The 21414-nt window shown below is 38.1% G+C and overlaps 1 protein-coding gene across 2 annotated transcripts in view; it reads left to right on the top strand.

Annotated features, from left to right (window-relative positions):
• EEA1 (early endosome antigen 1) overlaps positions 1-21414 on the top strand; it is a 115536-nt gene that overhangs the window by 9712 nt on the left and 84410 nt on the right. Inside the window, exons 2-3 of one of the 2 annotated variants that reach the window (XM_047865741.1) lie at positions 11972-12064; positions 19367-19492. In XM_047865741.1, the coding sequence (XP_047721697.1) occupies positions 11972-12064; positions 19367-19492 (219 nt within the window). The remainder of the gene's footprint in view (positions 1-11971; positions 12065-19366; positions 19493-21414) is intronic. The other variant, XM_047865742.1, reaches the window with a different exon arrangement.

The following is a 21414-nucleotide window of genomic DNA, read 5'->3' as shown; positions in this document are numbered from 1 at the left end:
TACCTAGTTCAGTTTCAGGAGAGTCATAGGGATAAATTGGGAAGTAAGGAAGTAGAAGCAGGGAGCACAGATTACTTCCTGAGGAATATAGAGTAGAGGAAGCAGAAACTAACTTAATATTAAACGCATGAATGAAATTTGTCATCCTTAGACCACATTCTAATAAATGATTTTATCTTATTTTAAAGGTTTAAAAAAATTTTTTTTAATGTTTATTTTTGAGACAGAGAGAGACAGAGCATGAACAGGGGAGGGGCAGAGAGAGAGGGAGACACAGAATCTGAAGCAGGATCCGGGCTCTGAGCTGTCAGCACAGAGCCCGACGCAGGCCTGAACTCACAGACCGTGAGATTGTGACCTGAGCCGAAGTTGGATGCTTAACAGACTGAGCCACCCAGGGACCCCTGTTTTTTTTGAGAGCGAGAGAGAGAAAGAGAAAGCACAAGTGGGGGAAGGGGCAGAGAGAGAGGAAGAGCAAGAGAATCCGAAGCAGGCTCCACACACACTGCCAGCGTGGAGCCCGATGTGTGGCTTGAATCCATGAACTGTGAGATCATGACCCAAGCCAAATTCAGTTGCTTAACCAACTGACCCACCCAGGTACCCCTAATGATTTTTATTTTCAAGAATTATAAACATCCTCAAATCAGTTTAAGTTGAAAGGGGGATTTATTGTAAAATTTCAAAGTGATCCATGAATAAGAATTGCTATACAGTTGGGTCTGAAGAGAATGGTGTCAGGGACAGAGGGAGTTTTTCTCTTTGCCTCACTTTTTCATGGACCACTGGCATCATTGTGTCTCTGTGTGCATCCTCCTCATTGCTGCCTACTCAGTATGCTCAAGACCCCAAATGGTCATCTGACCACACAGTTCTACTTACTTTTCACCTTAGTTTTGTGTAGCCAACTGACTCAGTGTCTCAATTCCCAAAATCCAAGAGAAGACTAAAATGTCCTCAGCATCTTTTCTTGTTGGGTTGTGCATAGGTCTCTGGCTGGCCAAAGGTGTTCATTGATGGTTTAGTCAACTGAGGCTGGAAGTGGAGTTGGTCATATGATACTTAGGACTGTTCCTTCTAAGAGTGGTATCATGAAACACACATTTTACATATCATTCTTCTAGAAATAAGCTTTACCATGGCTCTGAAATAGTGATAATAGTTATGATTAAGTTCATTTGGTTCTAGGAATAAAGGATCCATCAGCTTAGCTCAAAAATAGCATAGTAGTGGTTATAAGGATGCACTTGGCAATAAGATGGAATTTCGTAGAATTTCAAAACCAAACATTTAATATGGTGCTGAGCCTCTCAGACATTTTTACTGGAAGGCTTTGAAGGCTCTAAGGCAGTGCTATTTGGAACTTCATGACAGGGCTTTATAGATTATCACTCTAGAGTTGAGCTATTAAAGGACTCAGTAACTCTTCATATATTTGTGTCCCCTATATCTATCTACTTTTGATTTTGCTCTCAGCTAATTTTCTTACCCTCTATTCTAGTGTTTTGTTTTTTTTTTTCTTCATGGCTTCTACATACTCAGAGTCTATGGTCTTTTGAAACCTTAGCTGGTTTATAGCTTTGATTTGCTGAAGTCTTTCATGTACTTTTACTTTATCTCCTGACTACACTGTTTATCTACTTAGTGCCAGTTTATGTGGCTAATTGATCACTTTTCTTCATGGTTTGCAGTTCAAAGGCCTAATAAGCATGGAACTCAGCAGTAGTTCATTCTTGGTATTGGGGTGCTTTTTTTTTTTTCTTTTTTTCTTTTTCTTTTTCTTTTTTTTTTTTTGCCACGCGGCCATGTTATTGGCTGCTAGCTAGCTTGTGAATATTTGCTGTTTGGTCCAGGTGATCACATCTTTTGTCATGGCAGTAGACATGGGGTCATATAACCTGGCTGTCTTGGACTGTATTCTCAACCTGGACTATGGTAGGATAGTTTACTTTAGGATGGAACCGTAGCCATTGCCTGTACTATGATTGATTGACATATTTAATACAATAACATGAATAATTTAGTTGCACTGACATCTGTTTAAGTGTTGCATGGACTGTAGCAGTAGTTGAAATTTAAAACCACCCTTTCCCCCATCATTTCAGTTTCTAATATCAGACTATGGCTAAGTTTTACATAAATATGCTAATATAAAAGTTTTTAGAGTTTCATTGATACTTTATTTGGACTTTATTGGCTAAATAATATTTGGAAAATGTATTAAGAATTTCTGTCTTTATACAGTGCTATGTCAGAATACATTGTCTTGTGAGATGGATTAAATGGTAAATCATACTGAGTCAGATCTCTGATAAGGAAGTACGCATTTATTTTGTCCTGTGAGACATTTTTTTTAATTTAACCTCATATCTGCTTGTACCTTTTTTTTTTTTTTTTAATTTTTTTTTTTCAACGTTTATTTATCTTTGGGACAGAGAGAGACAGAGCATGAACGGGGGAGGGGCAGAGAGAGAGGGAGACATAGAATCGGAAACAGGCTCCAGCCTCTCAGCCATCAGCCCAGAGCCTGACGCGGGGCTCGAACTCACGGACCGTGAGATCGTGACCTGGCTGAAGTCGGACGCTTAACCGACTGCGCCACCCAGGCGCCCCTGCTTGTACCTTTTAAATATTTGAAGCAATGATCTAGTTTTGAAATAAAAATATTTAAAAATAATAAAATATGTTTCTGGTTATGAAAATAAACCATGTATATCATAGAAGTTTGAATATATCAGAAAAGGAAAAGTGAGAAGCAACAGGGCTATAGCATTGTGGATGGTTTAACATTAAGAGCACAAGCTTTGAAGTCAGATGGAATCCCAGCTTTATGCATTATTACATTAAAAAATACATTTTTTAATGTGTATTTTTGAGGGAGAGAGAGAGAGAGAGACAGTGTAAACAGGCAGGGGGCAGAGAGAGAGGGAGACAGAGAATCCGAAGCAGGCTCCGGGTTCTGAGGTGTCAACACAGAGCCCAATGTGGGACTCATACTTGCGAACTGTGAGATCATGACCTGTGCCGAAGTTGGACACTTAACTGACTGAGCCACCCAGCGCCCCAGTGTGTTATTATATTTGTAAGCTTAGCTGACAATTTATTTAACTTTTTTTTTTTTTTAACTTTTTTTTTTTTTTTTTTCAACATTTATTTATTTTTGGGACAGAGAGAGACAGAGCATGAACGGGGGAGGGGCAGAGAGAGAGGGAGACACAGAATCTGAAACAGGCTCCAGGCTCTGAGCCATCAGCCCAGAGCCTGACGCGGGGCTCGAACTCCCGGACCGCGAGATCCTGGCTGAAGTCGGACACTTAACCGACTGCGCCACCCAGGCGCCCCTATTTAACTTTTTTTAACTGTATTTCCCCCCTTGGCTAAATGGGAACAATCCCTTTGACTTTATTCAAGGATTGCTAAAAGCATTAAATGATATAGTGTAGACAAAGTGCTTGGCATTATGCCTGTCATAGAGGTTATATGTTAGCTGTTGTTAACAGAAAGATAGAATATTTCATTTAGCAGACGACCGATTGACATTTTTTTAGTATAAAATTCAAGTTTCTTACTTGTATCATTTTAAAAATGCAAATAATCTAGAAGAAGTGGATACTCTGAGCTTTACAATAAGATTCATGGGTTATTTTGATTTTGTTAAATTTTTGAGTATAAAAGCACCTGGGCAAGTAGAGAAATCCCTGAATTTGAATCAGAAGACTTGAGTTCATGTTCTCTATCTCTGCAGTCAGTGTGATCTTAGGCAAATCATGGAGTTTCTCTTGACTTCACTTTCCTTATCTGTCCACTGAGGGCATCATCACCTAGGCAATTTCTAAAGTGCTTTTCAGGGTAAGCCTGTTACTTGAAAACCAAAAGAGTACCAAGATTTTGAGTCTGCAGATCATTTGCAGCCCTGAGGTAGCATTTTAAGTGTTATATAACAAATCAAAATAACTTTTAACCTATTTTCTAGCATCTTTGCTAAGGAAAAAAAAAAAAAACCTGTCTTTAGAGCAAGAATTCAGTGATAAATTTTGATAACTCGTGTAAGGTTACTGTCACAGCACTGCCATGTAGTAGTTTCCAGAAGATAGTAGGTCCCCTTCTCTACTGAGATCTTCCTTGCCCCCAGCGTGTAGCCCTTTATAAGTATCTCAGATGCAAGTAAGGGACATTCATTGCAGTAGATGCTTTGATGCAGCACCTAGATCTTCCTTTAAGATGGAGTCACATTCCCCTAGCTGCCTGGAGTCATGGCTGCCGATGGCTCTTGGCTGCATCCTTCTCTGGGAGTTGCCCTAACAGAAAGAAGCTGCCTGATCCGAGATTATGTCCCTTTCCTGGAAATAGCCTGTACTTCATTACTGGTTGATGTGGAGAATACAAAGAATCCTCCTCTTGCCTTGGTTAGGGACTTCTGTGAAGGGCCATCCAGCTTTAGGACTCTTGGTGGGATTAACTAAGGCCACTGTTACAATTGTGCTACTGATTAGTACTTTCGTCTGCTTTCTCTGCCCTGTCATATTGCCCCTGTGCCCGTACAGGTGTTCTTGGGAGCACTGTCCAGTAAAACTGCTTGTAGTTTTCAGGGCCTCAGAGTCTGTTTCCTTGGGAGCCCAGATTATGAATCATCTGCTATTTGGATAGTGTGTCTTAGAGATTTTTGTGTCATAAAACATGATTATATTCAGGATGGATTTTAATTTTATTATCTTTGTGTTCTACTTCTTTAAACTGATCCTCTATAGATCTCTTAGAAAAGGAATCTGTAGTCAGTAGATTAGAATTTGTTAGATTCTAAAGTACCATGCAAGACCATTTGCTGGGATTTTGAGTGTAGCACACTGATGCTCTGTTCGGGAGGTTTTATTATCAGCACCATTCCCAGTTCCCTCAACAGATTTTAAGACTTAAAGAATGAAAAGTGGCTTCTTCTTTTTATTTTTGTAATGTTTATTTATTTTTGAGAGAAAGAGACCAGTGTGAGTGGGGTAAGGGCAGAGAGAGAGGGAGACACAGAATCTGAAGCACGCTTCAGGCTCCGAGCTGTCAGGATAGAGCCTGATGTGGGGCCTGAGCTCACGAACTGTGAGATCATGACCTGAGCTGAAGTTGGACGCTATCCAATTGAACCACCCAGGTGCCTTGAAAAGTGACCTCTTCTTAAAACTAGATTTTGAACCCTATTTTGGTATATTTTTGTGTCTGCCTATCTGTATTTTTTGAATCAAAACACCTGATACTCTAAATTTGTTTCAAATATATAGCTCAATTGTGATTATATGTTAGATATTTAAAAAATGTTGGATATTAAATACCTTTACTCCTTTACTTAATATTGACTTAATTGTATGATGTCTGTAAGCCCAATTTAGTTACTAATAACTTATCTGTAATTAGTTTTAATAGTCTCAGTCTCTTACTGATTTGACTGCCTTTTTCTTTTTCTTTTTGATTGGCTGCTTTTGAGAGATGTTAGTTTCACATAACCATTAATAACTGGTAAAAGTTTTAGAGTTTTGAAAATGTCCATAAGAAAGTAAAGTGTACATAGAGATTGGAAATATGGTTGATTGTTTCTGTGTTTTTCTTCCTGTTTATTTTGAGAGAGAGTGAGGGAGCACAGGGGAGGAGCAGAGAGAAAAAGAGAGAGAATCCCAAGCAGGCTCCTTGCTATCAGCACAGAGCCCCACATGGGAATTGATCTCATGGGCCGTGAGATCATGACCTGAGCCAAAAAGGAGCTGGAAGCTTAACTGACCGAACACCCAGGCGCCCCTGGACGTGCTTTTAAGTTAGCCAGTTTAGGACTCAAATGAATCATGGAATGAGAATTTTAGAGCTGGAAGGACCCGTGATCTTGTCCTGTCCCTGTAATTCTTCCTTGAAGAAGTTGAGATTAGAGAAATTGTCTTGATGGGGATCAGACAGATGACCAAGAAATATTTTGGTTAGTAGAGAGAATATTGAATTGGGACCTGGGAAACCTGTTTTAATTGCAACTTTACCATTACCAGAGTGATGTCAATCAAGTAAGCTTAGTTTCTAGGGCTAGTTTCATCATCTATGAAGTGATACAATTGGAATATAATTTCTGAGATGTTTTCCAACTTTTAAACTTTGTTTCTTGTCTTAATGATATGAATGACTACTATGTACAGTATATCTACCAAATGCTAGGCAGTGTTTTAAACATTTTAAGTGTATTATTTCATGTAATTCTTACAACAGTTCTGTGAGGCTGACATTATTAGTTCCACTTTACAAATGGGAATTTGGGGCTTAGAGAAGTTAAATAAGTCTACAAAGCTTCTTAGTGGGTAACTGGAATGAATGCAGATCTGTGAGACTCCGGCTTCTGTATTCTGAATCACTATTCCTAGATTTAGGTGGACTTTTGCTTTTGGAACACTTAATAGGCGCTGCTGAAAATAGGAGCCAGTTGCATTAGGTAAATATATGCTTCTGACACCCGTCTCTGGCATAGGGTAGTATTGCGTGTCAGTATGTTAGCCAGGAAAGACTTAGGATTCAGAAGTATATTGTGTGTTAGTACTTAGGAAATTTTGGAGAGGATTGAAATTAGATACAACCGGGGGATAGCCTCTTAGAAGCCCCTTTGAAAGACAAATTGAATAGGAATTGCACTCAATTTAGCATTAATAATTTAACAACATGAGTGATTGTATTTGCTTACTCATTAAAGTTGTAGGATGGTTCCAGGTTAGGTGGAATTGCTCACATTTCAGAAAATAGGAATTGTTCTCAGTTGAAAGCTGATGAAAATGAGTTAGTTAAATGTGGTATGTTGGCAAAGAAGCTTGCCATTTTTAAAAATTATTTATTAATTTATCTTAAGTAACCTCTCCACCCAGCATGGGGCTGGAACTCATGACCCCGAGATCAAGAGTCACACGCTCTACCGATTGAGCCAGCCAGATGTCCTGAGAAGCTTACTATTATTTTATGTGGTTGTATGATGGATAGAGAAGCTTCCGTGAAGTCATTGGTACCATAAGTTTTCTAGGTCATATTATTGCAAAAGTCTGAGTAAGCTTTCTTCCTTCAGGATATATTCTGTTTTAAGAAGGCAGAGAAATAAGAAGGAAGTTTCAGGACAAAAAAAAAAGTAATTAGCAAAAATGAATTATGAAACAAGTTTAAAGGTGTTAGAATTATAATGGAGATGAGAATAAAGAGTATTAGTGACCATTTTCAAGGTTGAAGACTTAGAGCAAGTAAGAAGGACTTAAGAGACAAGTTTTATGTGAAGTTTGAGGCTGACAGCCCGGAGTTAGAATTAGGAATACAGGAGGTGTGAAATGAAAAGTAGAAGGTCCCCTCCCTAGGGAACAGTGGTAATAGTGTCTTTGTATTTTCCCACAATTTTCTGACGCATATATCCATTAATATTATACAGATATGATCATAGTCTTCATATTGGCTTTGAATTTTTTTCACTTAATATAGTTTGGAGATCTTTAAGTACCAGCACTTTCAGAACTACTTCTTTTATTATTTGTTTGTTTTTAATAACTGCATTATATTCTATGGATTAGCAAAATATGGCTAGTCCCCTGTTCTTTCCTTTTACTCCCTAGGCTTCTTGGGCTTACTTAGGTCTGTTTACTAGGACTATTTTTGGCAAACTTGATAAAAGATTTTTTTGCTGGTGGTAGTAGGATTATGTAGTTATATCTTTGACTTGCTTACTTTTCTGGGAAGGTAAATCCCAGAAGAAAAGCCACCTCTACTCTGGAAAAATAAAGGATACAGAAATGGGGAAAATGTAGTTCTTGGGAGGTACAGCTTTTGTTTCCAGTGCTTTTGAGGATGGGGTCACTAGTTTTAAAACCTCTTGTGGGATGAAACTGTTGAAATGTTGATGGGTCAAAAATGAATTGCTAGTTTTATACAGTTCTTTATACTAAGTATGTAATTTAAAGGCTCTTTAACTTTTTCACCATTCAGCTCCTTTCTTTTTTTCTCAGATGCAGGAGTTGTCATCAGATCCAGATACCTGACTTTTATTTATAAATTCATGTCTCAAGCATACCATTTTGGGAAAGAATCTTACTATGTTTTTTAGAGTAGGGTAGATAATAGATGGTAGAATCGTTAACACATGAGAATCTTATGGATTTTAAATGAACACAATAAAGACAGACTCTGGATAAGTTTAGAACGTTTTAGAAGGTTACATTTTGGGAAAATGTGACAGGAATGTGGATCATCTATTGAGGTTTGCTTCTTTTTTCTTTTTTTCTTTTTAATATCAAGAAAAGTTTCACTGTAAAAGTAATTTGACTATGGATCTAAAATTCCGAAAAAAAAAAAAAATGAGCAACACCAAAACCAGAAAAACTAAAAACCAAAATATCCATAACTGTTTTGCTACAGAAATCATTATTTATATTTTGGGATATATATCCTTTGAATCTCTCATATAAATAGTTTTTGTACACAATTATAATTACAGTGTGTATGTTTTCTTTTTTTTCTGTGCAGCTTTTATAATCATTTTAATGGATGAATTTGAAAGTAGTATCACTTTTTCCTTACTTGGCATTTTATGTTAAGTATTTAATAGTTATGAATAGGATGTTTGCTTGTTGAGACAAATGTGTAGTGAATTGCTCTCAGTCTTGGGTGCTTACGGTGCATCTCAGTGGAGATGTCCAGCAGAGAAGCAGTATGGTTTAGTGATGATGAGCTGGTTTGCTCAAGTTAAAATCCTTTCTTGCATTAATTAGCCATGTGACTTTGGGCAAATTACTTATTTCCACACCTCATTTCTCTCGTGTGAAATGGAAATAATGATAGTATGTACCATTAATGTTTTTTTGCTGAGGATTATTAAGTTAGTTGTTGTGCTCTGAATCTTGCCCATTGTTTTACTAGATTTTCAGTTCCTTTAAGGTAACATCTAGATAGTAATGAATGATGATGTTATAGGAGAAAAAGAAGACCTTTAATCCTCCAGATTGTATGGAATCCTCCAGATTCCATCATTGGGATGGAATATCAAGTATTAGAGACAGATTGGTAATGGTTGGCATGGATGGCAGATGGATGGGCTGTGTTGATCTTTTTAGCAACCCTCAAATGATTGTAGTTTAGTTGGTGTAGTAGAGAGAGCAATGCAAGAGGAATCAGAAGATTAGCATTTTAGATTTTTTTTTTTTTAATTTATATTCAAGTTAGTTAACATACAGTGTAGTCTTGGCTTCAGGAGTCGAACCCAGTGATTCATCTCTTACATATGATACCTGGTGCTCATCTGAAAAGTGTGCTCCTTAATGCCCGTCACCCATTTAAAATCCCCCCACCCCCTTCCAGCAACTCTCAGCTTGTTCTCTGTATTTAAGAGTCTCTTATAGTTTGCCTCTCTCTGTTTTTATCTTAGTTTTCCTTCCTTTCCCCTAGTTCATCTGTTTGTTTTTTATATTCCATTGATGAGTGCAATCATACAGTATTTGTCTTTCTCTGACTGACTTATTTTGCTTAGCATAATACACTCTAGTTCCATCCACGTTGTTGCAAATAGCAAGATTTCATTCATTTTGATTGCTGAGTAATATTCAATTGTATATATATACACCACATCTTCTTTATCCTTTCATCCATTGATGGACATTTGGGCCCTTTCCACATTTTGGCTATTGTCAGTAGCACTGCTATAAACACTTGGGTGTATGTGCCCCTTCGATGCAGTGCTCCTGTATCCTTCGGATAAATATCTAGTAGTGCAATTCCTGGGTCATAGGGTAGTTCTGTTTTTAATTTTTTGAGGAACCTGCATACTGTTTTCCAGAGTGGCTGCACCAATTTGCATTCCCATCAACAGTGCAAAAGGGTTCTCCTTTCTCCACATTCTTGCCAACATCTGTTGTTGCCTGAGGTGTTAATTTTAGCCATTCTGACAGGTGTGAGGTATTATCTCATTGTGGTTTTGATTTGTATTTCCCTGATGATGAGTGATGTTGAGCATCTTTTCATGTGTCTGTTTGCCATCCGGATGTCTTCTTTGGAAAAGTGTCTATTCATGTTTTCTGCCCATTTCTTCTCTGGATTATTTATTTTTGGTGTGTGTGTTGAGTTTTGTAAGTTTTTTTATAGATTTTGGATACTAACCCTTTATCTGATATATATCATTTGCAAATATCTTCTCCCATTGCATAGTCTGCCTTTTAGTTCTGCTAATTGTTTCCTTCGCTGTGCAGAGAAGCTTTTTATCTTTTTTTTTTTTTTTAATTTTTTTTTTTTTTCAACGTTTATTTATTTTTGGGACAGAGAGAGACAGAGCATGAATGGGGGAGGGGCAGAGAGAGAGGGAGACACAGAATCGGAAACAGGCTCCAGGCTCTGAGCCATCAGCCCAGAGCCCGACGCGGGGCTCGAACTCACGGACCGTGAGATCGTGACCTGGCTGAGGTCGGACGCTTAACCGACTGCGCCACCCAGGCGCCCCGAGAAGCTTTTTATCTTGATGAGGTCCCAATAGTTCATTTTTGCTTTTGTTTCCATTGCCTCTGGAGATGTGTCAAGTAAGAAGTTGATGTGGCTGAGGTCAAAGATGTTGCTTCCTGTTTTCTTCTATAGGATTTTGATGGTTTCCTGTCTCACATTTAGGTCTTTCATCCATTTAGAATTTATTTTTGTGTGTGGTATAAGAAAGTGGTCCAGTTTCATTCTTGTGCATGTTGTTGCTGTCCAGTTCTCCCAGCACCATTTGCTAAAGAGACTGTCTTTTTTCCATTGGATGCTCTTTTCTGCTTTGCTGAAGATTAGTTGACCATACATTTGTGGGTCCATTTCTGGGTTCTCTGTTCTGTTCCGTTGGTCTCCGTGTCTGTTTTTGTGCCAGTACCAAACCATCTTCATGATTACAGCTTTGTAATATAGGTTAAAGTCTGGGATTGTGATGCCTCTAGCTTTGGTTTTCTTTTTCAACATTACCTTGGCTATTCGGCATCTTTTCTGGTTCCATACAAACTTTAGGATTGTTTGTTCTAGCTCTGTGAAGAATTTTGATGGGGATTGCATTGAATAAGTAGATTGCTTTGGGTAATACTGACATTTTAACAATATTTGTCCTTCCAATCCATGAGCATGGAATATTTTTCCATTTCTTTGTGTCTTCTTCAGTTTCTTCCATAAGCTTTCTAGTTTTTAGTGTACAGATCTTTTACCTCTTTGGTTAGGTGTATTCTTAGGTATTTTATGGTTTTTGGTGCTATTGTAAATAGGATCGATTCCTTGATACCTCTTTCTATTTTGCTTCATTATTGGTGTATAGAAATGCAACTGGTTTCTGTACATTGATTTTTTATATCCTGCAACTTTGCTGAATTCATGTATCAGCTCTAGCAGTTTTTTGGTGGAGTCTGTCAGGTTTTCCATGTAGAGTATCATGTCATTTGCAAAGAGTGGAAGTTTGATTTCTTTGCCAACTTGGATGCCTTTTATTTCTTTGTGTTGTCTGCCTGCTGAGGCTAGGACTTCTAACACCATGTTGAACAAAAGTGGTGAGAATGGACATCCCTGTTGTGTTCCTGATCTTAGGGGGAAAGCTCTCAGTTTTTCTCTAAGGTCTTCTTTCTGATTTTTGTTAACAGTACAATCTTGAGAAGTCTTTTAGCCACTTTGAATCTGTTTTCTCATCTCTAGAGATAACATTTACCCTTCCTCTCTCAGAGATGTCATTATGACTAAAGTGAGTTGAAGACTTAAGGCACTATATACAAATGTAAGCTTTTTATTAATTTAAAAAGACTAAAAATGAGAGAATGCATACAGAGACCTTGATACAGTATTGGGCACACTCTGCAATGAAGGATAGCTGCTAGTGGTATTTGTCTTCTCCTTTTATGTGTAAGGCTAGCCCTGTTTACTGTTTAGATTATTAAGTAGTTTATGAATATATTATTAATACCTACTTTGAATTTTTTTTCTCTCTTCTCTGTTTCAGACTCCTGGGAGAGTTGGCTCTCAAGGTTCTGATTTAGATTCATCAGCTGCTCCTATAAACACAGTGGATGTCAATAATGAAAGCTCTTCAGAGGTATGGAAATAATAATTTGGCAATAAAATTTGGTATTATTAAAGGAAAACGAGCAGAGGCTTGAAGTAGTGGTCAGTAATTTAAACTTTCGTAGGAAAGGTCTCATCCTTCTTACAAACTGAAATATGACTTTTGAGTCACACTTCTCGAAAAATACGGTGTTTAGTTCTAAGACTAAGAAAGTGTATATTAAAATTGAAAATTAATATTGTTAATTTGTCTTCATTGCTAATGTCATCTGAACTTAAGGAAGATTTTGACATCTGTTTATAAAAATTACCAATTAATTAGTGTTTGTACTGGCATGAACTACTGAGTTAATGAAAAATTAGATTAACTTATCTATAAAGTTTATACATTATTTGCTGTCTTTACAACTTTGCAAGAACTTTTATCTTTCATAGTTTATTAAAAAGTAATGGGGAAAGTAAGAAAGAACTCAATATTTTTGAGAAGTTAGCCTTAGTATTTGCTTTATTATGATTAATTATTTTTAACAAACATTGTTTGCTCATTATAGAAAAATGAGAAAAGGGAAGAGAAGAACATAAAAACCACCAATAATGTCCTTAAGATATGGATGCACTCACATTCTGCTCTGACAGTTTTTGTCACTTGCCCCTTTCTGGGCCCAGTTGTACTGCCTACCTAGTTCCCCTTTTCTGTGCTCCCCTTTCCACACCTGTTTGCTGGTGAGTCTGTTTTCTGTCTTGTGTATTTCTGGTTTTGTCTCTATGCATTCATCTCCCTGTTTTGCCTCTTTCTGGCCATCTGATTTCATGTATATGGGTATTAACCTTGAGAAGATCTAAAAGACCATGAAAGTGAGAATAAAAGTATCAGTTGAACTTTATTAAGAGCAAGTTTAATTGTTGACCTCAGTTGGATCAAAAAAAAAAAAAAAAGTCTCTAGTGCGTAGTGAGCAGTGCCTGGTGATCCTGCTGTATTTTCTTAGGGTCATTTTCCTACTCTTTGAGATAGTTTTACTGCCTTCTATATCCTCACATCTCTCATGTGTGCTACCCTCTCCCATCTTCCCTCAGTCACCTTCTATATCATAGGAAGTATTGGCTGAATGTCCAAAGCTATACTTGGCACCTCTGTTCTCTCTTTTTTTAGTACACAGAAAACAGTTCCTTTTCTTATCAAATTTCAATCCGTTCTCTTGTGCTCTGGATTCCATTCTCTCACATTCTCATTTTATTTTCTGTCCCTCCTGCCACTAGTTTTTACCCATGTCATGAATTATTCCTGTTGGCATATAATACTGCTCTAGAGGTTCATATGCCCAGTGCTTGGGTACATATTTGTCAAGGTCTTGGGTGATCTCTATCTCTCTCTCTGTCTCTCTCTCTCTGTCTCTTTCTATCAGTCTCTTTTTCAGTTTGTTTCCCTTTTACCTTGGCATCCCACTTTGTACAAACCCTAGGTTTTAACTCTGTGCCCTTAGCAGCCATCTATATGGAATTTGAAATGTCTCTGGGACTTTAAAGAAATAGTCAGAAGGGCACCTGGGTAGCTCAGTCCATTAAGCGTCCTACTCTTGATTTTGGTCCAGGTCATGATCTCACAGTTTGTGAGACTGGACCCATGTCAGGCTTGGTACTGACAGTGAAGAAGCTGCTTGGGATTGTTTCTCCCTTTCTCTCTGCCCCTCCCCTCCTCAAAATAAAAAACTTAAAAAAGAAATATAAATAAAGCAATGCCTTGCTTTATTCATATGATATTTATGTCATATTTTATTATTTAAGATAATGTGTAATATTGTCTTCGTATGGGCTGTTATAACAAAAGTGCTATAGACTCAGTGGCTTAAACAACAAACATTTACTTCTCAAGAGTTCTGGAGGTTGGGAAGTTCAAGATCAAGGCAGATTCTGTGTCTGGTGAGGGCCTGCTTCCTGGTTTATAGGTGGCCATCCTCATATTGCTGAAGCGGCAAGAGAGCTGTCTGAGATCTTTTACAAGGGCACTAATCACATTCCTGAGGGTTCCACCCTTCTGACCTAATCACCTCCCTAAAACCCCATCTCCTAATACCATCACATTGGGAGTTAGGATTTCAATATAACTTCAACATAATTCCAATATGAGGATACACATTCAGTTTATATCAGACATGTAATGTGTATAATATGTAATGTAATAAGTGATTTTTTATATCCTTTAGTTATCACCAGGATGGTTGTTCAGAGTATTTAGTATAATGAATCGCCAGAAGGAGATGTCTTTGTTCACTCTTTATGCCTTTCTAGTCTGGCTTCCATCCTTAGTACCCACTGAACTACTCATTGATGACCCACATTTTCCTGCTCCTTTGGCTAGAGAGGGCAGGTTTTTTTGTAAGCGCTCACTGAAGTTTCCAGGTTGCCAGCTTCTCCAGCACCCAGTCTGGAATATATGATGCAAAAGAAAACCCAGAGTATTCATCATTGTATCAGTGCTTGGATCCCAAGATCCTTAGCTGGTCTTCCTTCTCTTCACCTTTCAGAGTTTTCTTATGTTTGTTTTATATATAATGTCTAGGGATGTTAGGTGTGCTCAACAGGAAGAATAGGGAAAAGTGTATCTATTCCTTTCTGTCTGCAACTAGAAATCTGACCACTTTAAAAGTTGGATTATTTCTCTTTTTATTATTGAATTGTAAGAGTTATTTATCTACTCTGGGTGCAAGTCTTGTCGATAGTTTGATTGCCTCCTATTTGCCCTGTTGGCTAGGGAAGGATTCCTGTTCTGGGCTCACAGGGATGGCTGAACATAAACTAACCTGACACTGGACAGATGAAGTCAACAGCAGTTTATTATTCAAAAGACTCATGGCCCAGGAGGACACTGTATGCCATGAAGGGCCATATGAGGATTGGACTCGGGAACGAAATGAACAACCGCGGGCTGAGAGAGGCAAGGTTTATAGTATCAAGAGGATGAGGTGCCCCTTGGTTCCTGGAGCATATGATTGGCTTGTTAGAATAATTCTGTGGGCTGACAGGGAACTGAAACCTGCTGTTTAGGCATACGCAGGCTCTGTGAAGAGGAGGGGTGTTTGACTGCAGGCCCCTATCTGTGGGAGCAGAGTGGGGAGGGAACTTGTAGTTAGGCCACGTGAAGCTCTCCCCTCACCTGTTGACAAAGGAGTGCATAATACTGGGTCTCAATTTTCGACTTTACACCACAATCAGATATATGTGATGTTATGTTTTTTTCTTAGTCTGTGGTTTGCTTTTCATTTTGTTCATGGTGTCTTTCAAAGAGAAGTTTTTAATTTTGGTGAAGTCCAGTTTGTCAGCCTTTTCTCTTATGGATAGTGCTTTTTGGGTCGTTCTATGAATTTTTTTTGCCTAGCTCAGTGTCATAGAGGCTTTCTCCTATGTGTACCAATGGTACTTAAAAAAATTCATTTTAATGTGTATATTTAAGTCTGTGGTTTCTTTTAAAATATTGTGTATGGTATGGGAGAGTGGTTGAGGTTCATTTTTTCCATATGGATATGGAAACCACAGCTTTTTATATAGTTGTTTCAGTACTATTTGTTGAAATGTTACCTTTTCCTATTGAATTAAATTTTTGCTTTTGTGGGAAATCAATTGACCTTATATGTATGGTTCTGTTTCTTTATGCTCTTTGATCCAGGCATACAGATTTCCCGCTTTTAAGGTGTGCCAAGTTTTTTCTTATCTCTGGACATCTGTATGCTGATCCCCATGTCTTACCTGTTCTTTTACTTTTCTGCCTGGTCAATACCTTATTATCCTTAAGGTCTCATTACAGATAATTACTTTTTCAGTAAACTTCACTTGACTCACATGTAGGATAGATGCTTATTCCATGTGCTTCTGGGGAATTGTATTTCCTATCCTTTTGATAATGATTATTCTGAGATACACTTATTTATCAAATATCTATTGTTGTCAGACACTGTTCTGGATGCTGGAGATATGACAGTGAGTAAAATAGTCAACAATCTTTATCCTGGTAGGGGCACCTGGGTGGCTCAGTCGGTTAAGCGTCCGACTTCCACTCAGGTCATGATCTTGCCGTACGTGAGTTGGGCCCTGCATCTGGCTCTGTGCTGACAACTCAGAGCCTGGAGCCTGCTTTGGATTCTGTGTCTCCCTCTCTCTGCCCCTCCCCTGGTTGTGCTCTGTTTCTCTCTCTCTTCCTCTCTCAAAAATAAATAAACATTAAAAAAAAATCTTTATCCTGGTAAAGCTTATATTCTTGTAGGTGGAAATAGGCAAAAACCCCCAAAACATACGAAAACGGACAGAGAGAAACAACTGGTGTTATTGAGAAAAATAAAGCAGGGAAGGAGGCATAAGAAGTGTTTTGGGTGGTTGCAATTTCAAATAGGATTGTCAGGGAAGACTTCTCTGAGAAGGGCATAGCTCAGGAAGAACTGAAAGAAGTGAGGAAATGAGTCATGTGGGTTTCTGGAACAACCATGTTTCATTCACGTGGAACAAGTGGAAAGTCTCTGAGGTAGGAGCATGCTTGGCATGTTGAAAAACCAGCAGGGAGGCTAGTGTGGCTCCAGCACAGTGAGTGAAGAGAGTTTGGGTCTGTGAGCTAATCAGGTCCACCTTATGCAGGGCCTTTCAGACCTTTGTACAGACTTTGGTTTTTTTTGTTTTGTTTTGTTTTTTTTATTTATTTTTGGGACAGAGAGAGACAGAGCATGAACGGGGGAGGGGCAGAGAGAGAGGGAGACACAGAATCGGAAACAGGCTCCAGGCTCTGAGCCATCAGCCCAGAGCCCCACGCGGGGCTCGAACTCACGGACCGCAAGATCGTGACCTGGCTGAAGTCGGACGCTTAACCGACTGCGCCACCCAGGCGCCCCCAGACTTTGGTTTTTACTGCTGATGAGATGGGAAGCCATTGGAGAGTTCTGACAACGGAAGTGACAAAACTTGTTTACATCTTTATAGGATACATTCTCACTGCTGTGTGGAAAATAAACTGTTCGTGGAGTAAGGATAGAAGCAGAGAGGCCGTTGAAAGGCTGTTGCAGTGATCCCTGTGCGGTGTGAGACTGACTGCGACAGAGTAGTTAACAGTGGAGGTCCTGAGGGTCTAAATATAGTTTGAAGGTGGTTCTACTGGGATTTTCTTTTTTCTTTTTTTTTTTTTTTTTTAATTTTTTTAATGTTTATTTTATTTTTGAGACAGGGAGAGACAGCATGAACAGGGGAGGGTCAGAGAGAGAGGGAGACACAGAATCTGAAACAGGCTCCAGGCTCTGAGCTGTCAGCACAGAGCCCGACGCGGGGCTTGAACTCGCGGACCACGAGATCATGACCTGAGCCGAAGTCGGATGCTTAACCGACTGAACCACCCAGGCACCCCTCTACTGGCATTTTCTGATTAGTATGCTCTAAAATGTAATTACTTTCTTTCATAACTTTTTCAAGAAGCCTGTAAGCTTCCTGAGGATGGGACTTTGTGCCTTATTTTATCATTTTGTTCTCAGCACTGTAGAATAATGGCTGGAACACAGTAATCACACTCGGTACACACATTTTGAGTGAATGATTGAATATTGTATGTGGAAACTTACAGTGAAGAAACTAGTAAAGTCAAAGGCAGAACAAAGCTATCATGGCAAAAAAAATATGCAAATGATGCATTCCTTTAAGGAATTACTATTCTGTGGTTCCAGCACTTTGGACTGTGGTTGCCTAGAAGACAACTCTTTCATCAGTAAAAAGAGAAAACCACAAAGAAAGAATTCACGTTCCTCACTTTCATCCTCTGGCTAATCTCCTTTATTAAGGGTTGTTAACAAAAGGAATTAATGATATTAATCATTGCTAACATTTATTGAATGTTTTCTTTGTATCAGATGCTATGATAAGCACTTTGCATGTACTATCTCATTTAATTTTCATGAGACCCCCCCCCCCCCATGAAGTAGGTGTTACTGTTACCCCATTTCACCGATGAGGAAATTGAAGGTCATATAATCTACTAAGAGTGGTGTGAATCCAGGATTCGAAGCCTAGCTCTTAACTACTGCCCTGCCTGCCCTCCCACTTTGGGTCCTTATTTACAGTCATCCTCTCCTTTGTTATATCCTTAGTGACATTAGTGACTCAAGGAACATCTAAGTCTCCCAGTTTTTATGTTTTCAATGCCAGTGATCTTTATTAATTTTTTCTGGCTACTCAAGTTCATGGCAGTACCTTCCATCTTATGCAGTAGAATAGTTCACCTGAGATGTCAAAACTGTATCTTTCCAACTACCTGTCTTCTCAAAAACTTTCTCATGTTCTTACTACTTCTTTGGCCTTGCTGAATATTTCAGGTTTTTAATTCCTATCTTCTGGTCTTTCAACCTTTCCTGGCTTCATTTCCTTTCCTCTCTAACCATACATCTAATGACAGAATATTTATTGAACAATGCCTTATGACTAGACTAAGCATTTTATGTACTTCATGATAACTCTAGAGGAATAGGTACTAACATTAACCCCATTTTATAGATGAGGAAGTTGACGTTTAGCAAAGTAAAGTAACTTCCTTAAGTCATATAGTTAGCATTGGTTGAGTCTCAAATCCACATTATTTTTTACACAAAAACCCATGGCGTTTATAACCTATTGTCCTTCACTACACTCTCCATTTTATTCACTTTCCGATACTCTCAGTTCCTCTGTTCTCTTATCCCTCTACTTTCCTGTCTGACAAAACATTAAACTATAGATCAGTGTAATGGCCCACATTTGAAAATACAGATACTGTTAGGAATAGGGAATTGGGGAGATTGACATAAAATGGTTTTATTTGGTTCATAAATTTAGAAGGAAGAGTCCCCTACTGGGAATTACGGCTATGGGCAAATATGGGGTCTTAGGCTAGTGGATTATGGTAAAGACTAAAAATTGCTTTCATTGTAAGGACTTTTTTTGTTGAGAACATGATGTCGCATAAAGCTATTTGTTATAACTGCCTGTCATTTCTCGATCGAAAATAAAAGCTAACTTGCCAATAATGGCTCTTAGATAAGTAAGGACAGACTGTCATAAACAAAAAGAATAATAATATTCCAACTAAAGCAACTGGTAATTGTAAAAAAATTGAACCAATGGGAATTTCCAGCATAAGGATGGGAGCTACTTTTAGACGTCCTACTTTGGATAGATCTTTCAGTTTTTGTATATAGTTACTACTTGAAAATTTCCCTTATGTATACTAAAAAGAGATATACTAATTATTTTCCTGTTATGTCTGTTTTCATTGTCTGTATTTTGTTTTATAAATAACTTTTTATGTATATCCTCCTAAAAGTTGTTATTTCACAGGGTTTCATCTGTCCATTATGTATGAAAAGATGTATAACTGCTAGTGATTTGTCGGAGCATTACCAGCAAGTGCACGCTGAAAATGAAACAAGAGGACAGGAACTTCTTAATGACTCCAGTGTTACTGTGGGTCCTGTATATTTTGCTTTAGCAGCTTGGTTATGGGTTGCAGAATAGCTTTGTTTTTCCTTGCCTTGGTGTTGCTTAACTTTTTCTGCTACAAAGGGAATATGGATTGCTTTAATCATGCATGCTTAAAAGAAGGTTCAATAAGGAAAGCAGGCTTTTGGGAAGTTGGGTTCATTGCTCTTACTGTTTGCAGCTGTCTTTTTTGTGAATCTGTAAACAAATATAAAAGTTTAAGTTAATATTTTTGCATAAATTTTGCCATGAAATTCAAAATATAAAGTGAATGATGCCTGATTTCACCATTTGTAAGTTGTATCTTTATCATTTAGTTAATGTTTTATTAAAGCATATTTAAAAATGCTTTGGGTTAAAATGCTTTATACTCGTATATAGAAAGAGAACTTTGCATATTAATTGTTGCTGTTTTTATTTGAGAAAGTATCCAGCATTAGAGCCTGGATGTACCATTGTTTCAGTCTTTGTTGACTCCCTAGACTTGAGGAAGGTGACAAATGGCACATACTCATCATTAACAGTGTATCATCCAAATGTCTCTCTGTAGTGTGTGGGACGGCCCATATCTAAGGCTGAGGGTGGAAGCCAGTGAGGGCCAGTATTGCCCTTTTGCAGGCTGGAAAAAGTTTCTTAGATGATCTTGATCTCTTTCTTTTGAAAATCACTGCAATAATCTAAAAACAAAGAGAAACATAGCTTTTCTGATTCTTTTGCAAGTCTCACAAAAGAATGAAACTCCTTGTACCCAGAAAGACAAAAGAAAAAAAAAAGACATGTGTTTTTCTGTCTGGCAATTATATATATAAGAAAGGATTTCACCAAACATTCACTTATTTGGCATATTTGTAGTGTACTTCTTATGCATCATATATTTTGGTAAGTAAAGAATATAAAAAAAGATATGATCTCTATCCCAGGCAATTTCTGTGATAAATATTATTTGTAAAAAGAGTGCAGTGGTGATTCAACCTGAGGAGAACCCCAGAAAAGCTTTACTGGGGAACAGTTAAACCAGACATTTTCTAGGGTGATACGGGAAATGGGTGCAATATAGGAAGACACAACTGGTTAAACTAGCTAACTGGTGCAAGCAAAAAGAGAGACCTAAAAGATTCTTGGAGCTCTCCTTAGCATTTTACCACTTGTCTTTGCCAACTTTTCTTCTTTATGGGTTAGCCAAAATCAAAAGTGACAATATCACCTACTTGTCATTTAAATAAGAACTTTATTTTTAACTGAAAGAGCACTTGGTATAAGAAGGATACCATAAATATCAAGTTAAGGTAAGTTCTTTAGTGTATCTGAGAAAGGATTAGAGATCGCTTAATCTTAAGTAGAGTGTGTGTGTATGTCTGGGTGTGTGCATGTTTGGAAGTTGGTGAGAAATTTGGAATTATTAAGGGAAAAATGTAGCTGGCTGTTTTTAGCGTTTTACTGTTTACTAACAGCATTTTTGTGGAAGTTATCGATCTACCCTTGAAGGTGGTTGTGAAGAAATAGAGAAGCAGTTTCTTAATATCCACTATTAGTATTACAAAGCCCATGAATGAAAGATCATGCACTGTATTCAGGGGGCATCCCTCAGATATTCACTCTGAGCTTATGTTACTTTTATTATAAATGAGTGATGTGGTCTTGATAGGCTTTTTTCTTTATCCTTCCCATCTATGTCAGGCTAGCATTACTAGAAATAGCACTTGAATAATATTTTTAAAACATTTTTGTCTGCGTTTATTTATTCTGAGAGACAGAGTCTGCAAGTGGGGGAGGGACAGAGAGAGGGAGAGAGAGAGAATTCCAAGCAGGCTCTGCACCATCAGTGTGGAGCCCAACACAGGGCTCAAACTCACCAACCGCGAGATCATGACCTGAGCCGAGACCAAGAGTTGTGTGCTTAACCGACT

The sequence above is a fragment of the Prionailurus viverrinus genome, chromosome B4 (assembly GCF_022837055.1).
Source record: "Prionailurus viverrinus isolate Anna chromosome B4, UM_Priviv_1.0, whole genome shotgun sequence".
NCBI classification, from domain to species: domain Eukaryota; kingdom Metazoa; phylum Chordata; class Mammalia; order Carnivora; family Felidae; genus Prionailurus; species Prionailurus viverrinus.
This window is presented reverse-complemented; position numbering and strand designations above follow the sequence as displayed.